At 40.5% G+C, this 12,525-nt stretch overlaps 1 protein-coding gene across 1 annotated transcript; it reads left to right on the plus strand.

Annotated features, from left to right (window-relative positions):
* Window positions 1–220: 220 nt before the first annotated feature.
* LOC140176732 (uncharacterized) lies at window positions 221–634 on the plus strand. Its single transcript, XM_072208276.1, has one exon. The coding sequence runs from the start codon at window positions 221–223 to the stop codon at window positions 632–634; it is 414 nt and encodes a 137-aa protein (XP_072064377.1).
* The last annotated feature ends 11,891 nt before the right edge of the window (window positions 635–12,525 follow it).

The raw sequence follows: 12,525 nt of genomic DNA on the forward strand, positions 1-12,525 counted from the left end.
AACCCAATTCGCTGACAGAAAATTCAGAGAATTCTTAGAAGGACTACGTATATCCCACCGTTTCAGCTCGGTAGAACACCCCCAAACAAATGGACAGGTGAAATCCGTAAACAAAATAATCATCAAAGGACTCAAGAAATGGCTCGACGAAGCCAAAGGACTATGGGCCGACGAACTCGGATCGGTCCTATGGTCATACCGAACAACCCCCCAAACGACCATGGGGGAAACTCCTTTCCGATTAACATACGGTGTGGAGGCCGTCATCCCAGTGGAGATAGGAGACCCAAGCGCAAGGAAAACGGTCGGAGGTAACGACGAGGAAGCAGAACGAGACCTCATCGACGAAGAAAGAAACATAGCCCATGTCAGAGAGCTAGCCCTAAAACAAAGAATCAGCTTAAGGTACAACCACGGCATTATCAAACGAGAATTCGCACCCGACAACCTCGTCCTACGGCGAAATGACATCGGAACTTCGACCCCAGGGGAAGGGAAACTCACCCCCAATTGGGAAGGACCATACAGAATCAAATCCACAATCGGAAAGGGAGCATACAAGCTCGAACAACTTAACGGCGACGAAATTCTGAGGACATGGAACGCCGCCAACTTACGACACTACTACACTTAGATTGACCACCTTAGGTCCTCCCTTGTCTTTCTAATTTTATTTTTTATCAGATTTTACTCATTTCCTTTCTTTACTACATTTGTTTTCCCCTTTTATAATTTAAAGTATTAAGCACGGGTACTCTTTCCCGACATAACGGAGGGTTTTAACGAGGCCCAAATAAAATTCCACTATGTTCTACCATTTCCCCTTCTACCTCCCAAAACGGAATAGAGACACGGCCACAACACTGAGAATTGATCACCCTCGGGGCCTAACAAACGGATATCCCCAAACACTAGCGGCCTACTGATAAACCCCAATTTTGTGGTTTATCTTGTGCTCATTTTGGGGGATTTTATCACCTTTTCTCACATTTATTCAATGAAATAGCATGGTTTTGTATTTCTCCCTTGATTTGTACTTAAATGTGAAAACATGCTTTTTAGGCCCTAAAATTGATGATTTTAATTCACTATTAATTCCATTTGATGCCTTGATATATTTTTTGAGTAATTTCATGTTCATAAGGCAAGTATCGGATGAAAAAAGTGAGGAGAAAAACATGTAAAGTGGGAGAACTCATGAAGAAATGAAGGAACCGTAAAGCTGTCAAGCCCGACCTCTTCGCACTCAAACGACCATAACTTGAGCTACAGAGGTCTAAATGAGGCGGTTCCAGTTGCGTTGGAAAGCTAACATCCGGGGCTTTGAAATGATATAAATTTTGCCATATGTTTCTTCGCGTTCAGGGGCACGCACGCGCACTTTGCGCGCGCGCGCCGATGCTGTCCGTGGCCCACATTATTGAAATCGCCCCCAGCGATTTTGCAGCTCATTTTGGGCCCAATCCAACCCATTTCTGATGCTATTGAACCTAAGGATTGAGGGGGAATGAACCAAGTAGTCATAGTTTAGTTTTCATCATGTTTTAGGGTAGAATTCTAGAGAGAGAAGCTCTCTCTTCTCTCTAGAATTTAGGGTAGTTTAGGTTTAATTTTCTTAAATCCAACTTTTAATTCTTGTTTTGATTTAGTTTCTCCTTTTAATTTCTTGTTATTACATCTCTACTCTTCTAGTTTTTACTTGTTCATTTCTTTCATTTTGTTGTTTTTATGTTCATGAACCTTGTTGGATTTGGATCATTTCTTTTAATGCAATTTTATGTTTGATGTTCTTTTAGTGTTAATTTGAATTGTTGATTTACTTTTCTTGCAATTGGTAGTTGGTAGATTTTACTATTCCTTGCTCATTTATTATGCTTTCTTTTTATGCCTTCCAAGTGTTTGATAAAATGCTTGGAAGGATGTTAGAGTAGATTTTGAGCATTCTTGGCTTGGAAAGAGTAATTGGGTAATCTTGAGTCATGTAAAACCCAACTCATGTTGGTGATCTAGAGTTGTTAGCTAGTATTGTTTCCATTGACGCTAATCTTTTGCTAATTTAATTAGTGAGTTGATTAGGACTTATGGAATATTGTTTCCATTAACGCTAATCTTTTGCTAGTTTAATTAGTAAGTTGGTTAGGACTTTTGGATTGAGATTAGCTAGTCTCATTAGACTTTCTCCCTATTTGTTGGAGTTGACGTAATGAGATAAATTCTTATTTCTATTTGTGACATGATTAATTAGTCTTGTTTGACATTCTCCCGATATGTGAGTTAACTAAATAAGATGAATTAATCATGCATGACTAGGATAGAAAGCCTATGATCTCAATCCATTGCCATGAATGTCTCTCTTTATTACTTGCTTTCTTTAATTACTTGCTCAATTTACTTTTCCTTGTCATTTAAATTTCTTGCCAATATCAACCAAACCCCCCCTGCATTTTCATAGCCAATAATTGAGCACTTCATTGAAACTCTTCATGAGACGACCCGGAGTCTAAAATACTCCGGTTATTTCTTATTTGGGGTTTGTTATTTGTGACAACCAAAAATTTTTGCATGAAAGGATTATTGATTGGTTTGGAAACTATACTTTACAACGAGACTTCATTAGATAAATTTTAAACCGTCAAGAGTTCGTTCGTCAAAATGACGCCGTTGCCGGGGAGTTGCAATGGTGTTATGTTATTGGCTATTGTATATATGTTAATATGCTTCTTTGCTAGTTTTTGCTTGTTTTAGGAGTTAGTTTTTATTAGTTCTTACTAGTTTTGTTTTTATTTTCTCTTGCTATTATGAATTCTCACCCCTTTGGCTATGAGTTTGGCTCAAATTATGTTGTAGGAAATGGGAGCTACAATGAGGATGTGCATCAAGGATGGAATAATCAAAGATGGGAGGAGCCCCAAGCTTATGAACAACCTTCATGGCAACAACCCCCTCCGGATTCTTATGGGTATAACTCTCATCCTAATGCATATCAATCTAATGGATATGGTGACCCTTATTATGATTGTCAACAACCACCACCATATGCCTATGAACCACCTCCTCAACATAATTTTGAACCACCTTACTCACAAGCCCCTTTTTACCAACCACCTCCATATGACCCTAACCCATATCCACCATACCAACCACCTTGTGAACCATATGAACCATATGAAGAACCACCCCAATTCCACCACCAATACCCTCAAGAATCACCACCTCCATACTATTATCAAGATGAATCACCTCCCATGTATGATAACTTTCAACCACAAAGTGAATTCCCCTTTCCACCACAACCCTCTATGGAAGAACACCCATATCCATCCATCCAAGAGTCAATGGATCGTCTCAAGGAAGAAATGGATCGGTTTCAAGCAATAATCCGTCAAAAGGAGCAAGAGGAAGCCCAAAGGAGGAATTATGAAGCTATTGAGGCTAACCTTGCCAAAATTAAAGCCAACTTGGACTCATGGGACTCATGCAACAAGCAAAGCATCTCCACAGATGAGTGTGAGAAATCAACCAAAGAAAGGAGCATGAAGGAGATTTTAGAATCTCAACATGAGGACAAGGAGATAGGGTATGTCTTGCAACAAGTGGAGGAGGGAGAGATTGTTGAAGAAGAAGAAGTGGTTGAAGAGTTAGAAGAAGTTGAACAAGAGGTGGATTTCAAACTTAAGAGCACTTCCACACCGAGTAACATTGTTGATGATTTTGTGGAAGTTGTTGAACCTTCTTCCAATGAGCTTGAATTTGGTGTTGAGGAGGATAATGCGCAACCTCCTGAGCATATAATGAATGATGAAGAATTGGAAGATCTTGAAACTTTTCTCCCAAACAATGAACCTTCTCTTCCACCATCACCTCCCGATGAAGCCCCCATGCAAGAATTGAGAGATCTTAAATCTCATATCTTAAGGCAACATGAGGAGGATGAAAAGAAGTTTAAGGAGCTAGGAGCCAAGATGGCTATCCTAGTGGAAGCCGTTAGCAATATGGCCTCCTCCCAACTAAGCCTAAGCAACCAAGGCACTCCCATTGACAAATGTGGAGAGGCAATTAAGGAGCATAGTGAGGGAGTGAGTTTAGAGCTTCAATGTGAAGAAGAGAGGCTGAAGCCAGAATTGTCACAAGGGGAGGAAGTTAAGACAATTGAGCCGGAAGAAGTGGTTGAAGCCTTTGAAGAGGTCGACCAAGAGATGGATTCAATCATTGAAGAATTCTTATGCACAATTGAATCCTCTCCAATTGGGTTTGACATAGAGGGTAAGGAAGAAGATACCTCACCTCCCATGCCCTTGGTGAGCAATGAAGAAGAAATTGAATTGGAAGTGAGCCACCAAGAGGAAGAAGTTGAAGTTGAAGAAGCTTGGCAAGAGGTAGAGCTTGAAAAACCTTGCTAAGTGGTGGAAGCCTTCCAAAAAGAATGGACGGGAGTGGAGCGTGCATTGTCAAGATCATTGGGAACTCCTCCACCTAGGTTGTCATCCAATCCTTCATTTGAGTGGGTAAAACTTCTAACTCTTAGCTTTACTATCCCACTTGAATTTGGTTTGCTTGAGACGGATGGCCAACTTAGGACGCTTTGTGGAATTAAGCGTAAGAAGAGGATGTTTAGTGGTTGGCGTTGTAAGTCTAGGCTCATCATGGTTGAAGCTTCAAAGAGCAAGGGTTGGACTAGTGCTCAATTGGATAGGTCTAGGAGAATAGATTGGTGCTCCTATGAGAATTCATTTCTCTTGCCACCCGGAGGAAATCACCATGATCAACCCAAGGACGGATGTGAAAACAAAGTGTGGGATCCCGGATCGCGCAAGGAGGATCAATTTTGGGAACCCTTAGCTTGTGAAGGACTCCATCAAGACTTGTTGCAACTCATTGGAAATTTTGGAGCACAATGGAAAACCAAGCATTGGTGGAAGTTTCAAGATGAATTCAAGCACAAGCCACCATAACAAGGAGCTTCCCAAATGTCCAACTTAAGGACTTAAACTAAAAGTGCTAGGTGGGAGACACCCCACCATGGTAAACTCTTTCCACTCTCTTTTAGATTTGGTCAATATGTGATTGGAGTTGCCATTGTAGGTAGTTTTTCTTATTTTATACTCTTATGCATTTTGCTTTTGTTGGTAGGTTGTTTATTGCATTCATGCTTTGCTTAGAATAGTTGTAGTTAGATTGCATTTTGCTTGTAGTATAAGTTTTGTTTTTAGTGTATTTGAAAATTTTTCAAAAAAAAAATCCAAAAAGATTTGTTGTTAAATTTGAATTTTGCTTGCTTTAGAATGTTTATAGATTAGGAGAGTATTAAATTCTGTGTTTGTGCTTCTTTAAAAAAAAAAAAAACGGGAATCGGCGCCCAAGCGCGCAGTGCGCGCGCGCGGGTGGTGCATATCACACTCCTGGTACAAAAAACAGAGAGTTGTGCCCACTTTATGCCTACTTTGTGCCAGGCGATCCGCGCGTAAGCACGCATGGCGCGCGCGCGCCGATTGTCCCTGTCGCATCCGCGCCCATGCACACATGGCGCGCGCGCGCGGATTGTACATGCTGCATCCGTGCATAAGCACACATGGCGCATATGCGCGGATTTACACCATGTTTTTCTCCTTTCTCCTTCTCCTTCTTTCTTCTTTCCTTCTTCTTTCTTTCTATTTTTTTTTTCTTTCTTCTTCCTCTCTTGGAAAATTTTTTTTCTTTCTTTTAAAAATATAAAAAGAAAAAAATTATTATTAAAAAAAAATAAAAAAAAAATTTTAAAAAATTAAAAAAATTTTTTTTTCTTTTTTCCCATTTTCTTTTATTGCATTTCCTTGTTTTCATGCATTGCATTTTAATTTTTTTTTTTTTTTGTAACTTGTTTTTCCTTTTATTTTCTACGTTTCTTATTTTAATAATGATGTTGGATTCTTATATTCAATTGTTGAGAATTTCTTGGTTAATCTTGGTGCTTTGTGACTTGTTTGATATTAATTGTAATATTTGCTTTACACACAAGATTAGTGCTTTAGTCCTTCCTAACTCATGATCCCTTGTTTTTGTACCTTATTATCGTTGAGTTAGGATGGGACCAAATGCTCTCATACTTATCACTAATCTTGTTCGTGTCGATTGTTGATTAGGCTTGATGCAACATGCTTTTCATCTCATGTACCTATGCTTTGACTTCACTCTTGCATCAAGTATTAATTGATATGCCCTTTGCCTATATTGCTCTCTCACTTACATGCGTAGCTAACATATAGTGAGAACTTTACTCTTATTTGGCATTAGCCCCGCCTATGTTCTACTTGCTTTGCTATCTTTGTTGTAGGCTTAATTTTCTTTCTTTTTCTTTCCTTTTAGGTTGGCCACCAAGAAGGAAAGGAATAGAAGGGCTTCTAAATGGGACAACAAACAAGTTCACCCACACAACCTTTTGAAGGAGCTCATCAATTGTAGAAACCCGTCCACCTTGCTCTTCTTTGTATGCACCGAGGACGGTGCAAATTTCTAAGTGTGGGGAGGTCGTCTGACCGATCTCCATGGGTAACAATTTCTTTCTTTCAACACCAATTCTTGATTTCCTTTGCTAGTTAGTTGTTGCATTGCATGATAGGTTGCATGATAGTTAAAATTTGTACATATTTGAGCATTTTTTTTATGTTAGGACTACTTGGTTAGGGTGATGATTTCTTTTCCAAGAAAAATTATTTTTTAGGGCACCCTACCAATTTGAAAAAATTTTTTGTGACAAACTTGCTTGAAGAATTTATTTTGGAACATGGTTTTTGAGCTAAGAACACAAGCATGTGAGTTTTAAGCCTAATGGTGTGGTTACATCTTATAACCACTTATTTTCCATTCTTGTGTGCATTGTTTTCTCTCTATGATTGTAATCTTTAATTTATTTGATTCTTTATGTCCATTGTTCCATGTATACATGCATTTATATGATTGAGGCCATCATTTCATTTAGCTCACTTACCCAAATATCCTACCTTTCATCAACCATTGTTAGCCAAATTTGAGCCTATTGAATCCTTTTTGTTCTTAATTTTAGCACATCACTACCCCTAAGTGAAAAACAATAAATGTCCTTAATTTGGATCTTTGATTAGCTTAGGCTAGTGAGAGTGTTTATCATTTGGGTATGGGAAACTTGGGACATTGGTTGAGATAAAAGTGTAATTTTTATTTTTGCTAAAAATATTCGGAATTGGGTACATATTCATGCACTATATGTAAAACCATATACATTGATATGTTTGTATATACTTTAGAAAAAAAATGATAATAAAAAAAACATATATATATAAAAAAAAAGAGAAAAAGAAATAAAATTGGGACAAAAATGCTCCAAAGTAAAGTTCAATAAAAATCAATGCATATGGAATATGAATTAAAGAGAATGCATGAGTATGTGAAAAAGTGGGAATCATGGGTAGCTAGGTTGTGTATTAGAATTTTATAGGTTGCTATATAGGTTTGGTGAGAGCTTAGGCTAATCAAAGATACAAATTTCAAGCTCACTTGACCATATACATCCCACCTTGACCCTAGCCCCATTACAACCTATGAATAAGTCCTCATGATGAATGTATGCATGCATTGAATAATTGTTGATTGTTAGATGAAAAACAAATCATAGAAAGCATGATTAGAAGAGAATTGAGTGATTGACTCTATACACTAGAGAGACTAGAGCGGATACACTTCCGGTGAGGGTTCGATGCTCAATTCCTTGTTCCCGGCTTTCATGAGCTTTCTTCTTGCAAGTCAAATTGAACTTTATTTTGATATTCAAATTGGTAGGATTCATGAATCGTCATATGATCTTAGCCCTACTTGTTCATATGTAATCATGGAGATTGATTTGCTTTTAACCAAGTAGATAGAGTCATATTGCATTTAGTTGCATGCATGTAGATAGGTTTATATAGTTTATTCGCATTGAATAAATGTCCATACCCTTTTCTTGTCCTTCTTTATTCTTAGCATGAGGACATGCTTAGTTTAAGTGTGGGGAGATTTGATAAACCCCAATTTTGTGGTTTATCTTGTGCTCATTTTGGGGGATTTTATCACCTTTTCTCAAATTTATTCAATGAAATAGCATGGTTTTGTAGTTCTCCCTTGATTTGTTCTTAAATGTGAAAACATGCTTTTTAAGCCCTAAAATTGATGATTTTAATTCACTATTAATTCCATTTGATGCCTTGATATGTTTGTTGAGTAATTTCATGTTCATAAGGCAAGTATCGGATGGAAAAAGTGAGGAGAAAATCATGTAAAGTGGGAGAACTCATGAAGAAATGAAGGAACCGTAAAGCTGTCAAGCCCGACCTCTTCGCACTCAAACGACCATAACTTGAGCTAAAGAGGTCTAAATGAGGCGGTTTCAGTTGCGTTGGAAAGCTAACATCCAGGGCTTTAAAATGATATAAATTTTGCCATATGTTGCTTCGCGTTCAGGGGCGCGCACGCGCACTTTGCGCGCGTGCGCCGATGCTGTCCGTGGCCCACTTTATTGAAATCGCCCCCAGCGATTTTGCAGCTCATTTTGGGCCCAATCCAACCCATTTCTGATGCTATTGAACCTAAGGATTGAGGGGGAAATGAACCAAGTAGTCATAGTTTAGTTTTCATCATGTTTTAGGGTAGAATTCTAGAGAGAGAAGCTCTCTCTTCTCTCTAGAATTTAGGGTAGTTTAGGTTTAATTTTCTTAAATCCAACTTTTAATTCTTGTTTTGATTTAGTTTCTCCTTTTAATTTCTTGTTATTACATCTCTACTCTTCTAGTTTTTACTTGTTCATTTCTTTCATTTTGTTGTTTTTATGTTCATGAACCTTGTTGGATTTGGATCATTTATTTTAATGCAATTTTATGTTTGATGTTCTTTTTGTGTTAATTTGAATTGTTGATTTACTTTTCTTGCAATTGGTAGTTGGTAGATTTTACTATTCCTTGCTCATTTATTATGCTTTCTTTTTATGCCTTCCAAGTGTTTGATAAAATGCTTGGAAGGATGTTAGAGTAGATTTTGAGCAGTCTTGGCTTGGAAAGAGTAATTGGGCAATCTTGAGTCATGTAAAACCCAACTCATGTTGGTGATCTAGAGTTGTTAGCTAGTATTGTTTCCATTGACGCTAATCTTTTGCTAATTTAATTAGTGATTTGATTAGGACTTATGGAATATTGTTTCCATTAACGCTAATCTTTTGCTAGTTTAATTAGTAAGTTAGTTAGGACTTTTGGATTGAGATTAGCTAGTCTCATTAGACTTTCTCCCTATTTGTTGGAGTTGACGTAATGAGATAAATTCTTGTTTCTATTTGTGACATGATTAATTAGTCTTGTTTGACATTCTCCCGATGTGTGAATTAACTAAATAAGATGAATTAATCATGCATGACTAGGATAGAAAGCCTATGATCTCAATCTATTGCCATGAATGTCTCTCTTTATTACTTGCTTTCTTTAATTACTTGCTCAATTTACTTTTCCTTGTCATTTAAATTTCTTGCCAATATCAACCAAACCCCCCTTGCATTTTCATAGCCAATAATTGAGCACTTCATTGCTACTCTTCGTGAGACGACCCGGAGTCTAAAATACTCCGGTTATTTCTTATTTGGGGTTTGTTATTTGTGACAACCAAAAATTTTTGCATGAAAGGATTATTGATTGGTTTGGAAACTATACTTTACAACGAGACTTCATTAGATAAATTCTAAACCGTCAAGAGTTCGTTCGTCACCTACCAAAGGTCCTAAGTCACAACGGCTTAAACATATAACGGCTCAAAATAAAACATAAAAGCCCGAACGGCCACACGAGTCATCAAAGGAAAGCAAGTTATAAGCGGCCATGATGGCACAACCCAGAGTTCAAAACATATCAAATACACGGCCGACGGCCAACCAAATATCCAAAATAAGACCAAATTCAAACAAACTAAAATAACAAGATATAATAAAACTACTCAAGGTCAACGATTCGGCCATCACGGACAGTCTTGAAAGCCCCCATTACAGACACGCCCACACCCGGAGCCAACACCGAAGCCTGAGCCCTCATCGTTTCCTCGGTGGCCACGATCGCACCCTTCACATCGGCCAACAACTCCACCTTCTCCTTCTTCAGAGCAGCGACTTCGGCCTTCAAAACCTCCAGCTCGCCAAGAAGCACGACAACCTGAGAACCCGCGTTGGAAGCCCGTTGCCGCTCCGCACCCAGCTGAGAAAGAAGCGAAGTCTCGACCTCGGAAAGACGGAGGATCTCCGCCCCAGCTTCCTTGGAAGACTTCACTGCCTTCTCTCTCGCTACCTCGGCAGCTTCGAACTGCTCTTTCAACTTAGCCACCTCAGCTTGGGAATGACGGAGCTTCTTGTCCAACAAACCGACCTGAGCCATCACAGGCTCAGCCTTTCGGATAATAACAGCAGATCGGAGGAGGGCGCGATACACCGACTTAGCTTGAAAGGAAACATCACAATCATCAAAAAATGGCTCTGTGCCAGGCATCAAGTGCTGATCTATGAACCCCGAAGCATCAAAACGTCGGTCCATCACAGTGGGCACAGCACCCTCCTCCCCGAAGGTCTCACTGCTAGGCTCCTCAGGCCTCTTTCTCTTCCGAGAAACCTCGGCAGCCGTAACCACAACGACTTCAGGCGAGTTCACAGGACCAAGTGAAGCCCGAGCACCAACCCTCACCCCAGATGAAACCACCTCCTGAGAAACAACTCGAGAATCCGCAGCAGGATTAGAGGCAGGGGTAGTAGGAGACGCCGACGACCCCTCTTCCCGATCCATCGCTGCCTTTAACCGCGCCAGAGAAGTCAAACCACCATCCATCTCAACTGAAAGAAACCAAAGAAAAACATCAAGTTACAAAATCGGAAAACAAACATGAAAACAAAAGAAAGAAACAAGCCACACACCAATATACGTCCGACAGGCCACAGGATCCCCCATGATGTCTCGAGGATTTAACGGGCGCTCCCCGAACAAATGCCACAGAACACTAGCAATATCCATATCCTCTGAACACAAACCATCATAGCTGACCTTAGTCAAAACCGACGGCCCGGCACGGAAATTCCAATAGGTCGAAAACCGTCGCTCGCCCTCTAACGTCAACCAAAACGAATGATGCCCCTGGACAGGGCGCACTTTAAAATACTCTCTCTTGAAACCATGAAAAGAATCCTCAAATAAACTAAAAATGCAGCGATGAGGATGAGCCCGGAACGACATATACCCTTTCTTATGCTTCCCCTCCTTAGTCGGAAGAGTGCATAAGAAAAGAAAGAGGAAAACAGAAATAGAAACCAGAAGATCGTGGTACTGACACACCGGCTCAAAAGACCGAACGGCGGCCCAGCTATTCGGGTGAAGCTGAGACGACGCCACGAAATACCGACTCAGCAAATTCTGAACAAACGGCGAAAAAAGGAAGTCGCACGCCGAGCCGAGTGAACATCGACTCGTAAACCCACATCCAGTCCGGTACAATGGCGAATTGAGATTCAGATAGCAAACACGCTCATCGGCATCCGGGAGGGCAAGCTCATACTACCGCTCCACGTCGCCGCCACCACAAATCGCCCCCTGATCACGGAGCCTTTGAAGATCGGCCTTCGTCATCCACAACGGAACGCCCCACACATCGCTAGTCACCCAAGTATAGCGAGCAGGGATGCCCCTGGAGGGGGCTATCGGAGTACCCACACCCTCACTCCTCCGCCGATGCATACCTAAAACAGGGAGGAGCACCACCATCAACCTACTAACCCTACGCAGAAGCAAGGAAGACAAAAACCTACTACCCACTATCAAACCAACACGGCGGTGCTCAGCCCCTTCAAAACACGAATACCACCACCCAAAAAACACAAAATGCAGCACAAAAAGAAAAATGGCAGAACAACGCATGGCGAATGCAGAACAACAAAACACCACAAAAACGAAAGCAAGAAAGAATGGAGGCATACCGACCTGATAATGCAGAAAACGAGCCTGGGAAAAGCTGAGAAGCAGAAATTCAACCTCGAAGAAACACCAAAAACGCCACAGAGAGAAGAAGAATTTTCTTCAGAAGAGAGAACGAAATAAAAATGAAATGAACGAGGGAAGTAAGGAGGAAAGCTAAAACGGTTTCAAAAAGGGCAGAAAAAGACACAAATAGCCCTAAATAATAAAAAGGCGCGTAGGGGCAATAAAGGAAAAACACCTAAAAAACGTCCCCTCACAATAAATGCCCCCTTGGAAAAAGAAACCAATAAAGCACGCCTCGAAAAACGCAACAGGAGCATTGGACACGGAAGAGTCGCGTCGGACTAAAACGACCAGACGAATCTTCGGCACGACCATCAAGGCCAGGGCCGGCACACCGACTTCCCCTCAAAAAGAATCAAACGACTATCCGAGAAGAACTAAAGACCTAGCTCACGGTCAAAACCACACCTCCCAGCGACAGACCGACCTCGCTCGCTCCCCCGCTGCGGGGGCAACTGTTACGGATCCGGCCCACGGATCCATG

Source organism: Arachis hypogaea, chromosome 12 (assembly GCF_003086295.3).
Source record: "Arachis hypogaea cultivar Tifrunner chromosome 12, arahy.Tifrunner.gnm2.J5K5, whole genome shotgun sequence".
Taxonomy (NCBI): Eukaryota; Viridiplantae; Streptophyta; class Magnoliopsida; order Fabales; family Fabaceae; genus Arachis; species Arachis hypogaea.

Bases quoted from the DNA above. Each gene is read 5' to 3' on its own strand.
- LOC140176732 (XM_072208276.1), top strand. From the start codon at position 221: ATGGGGGAAACTCCTTTCCGATTAACATACGGTGTGGAGGCCGTCATC.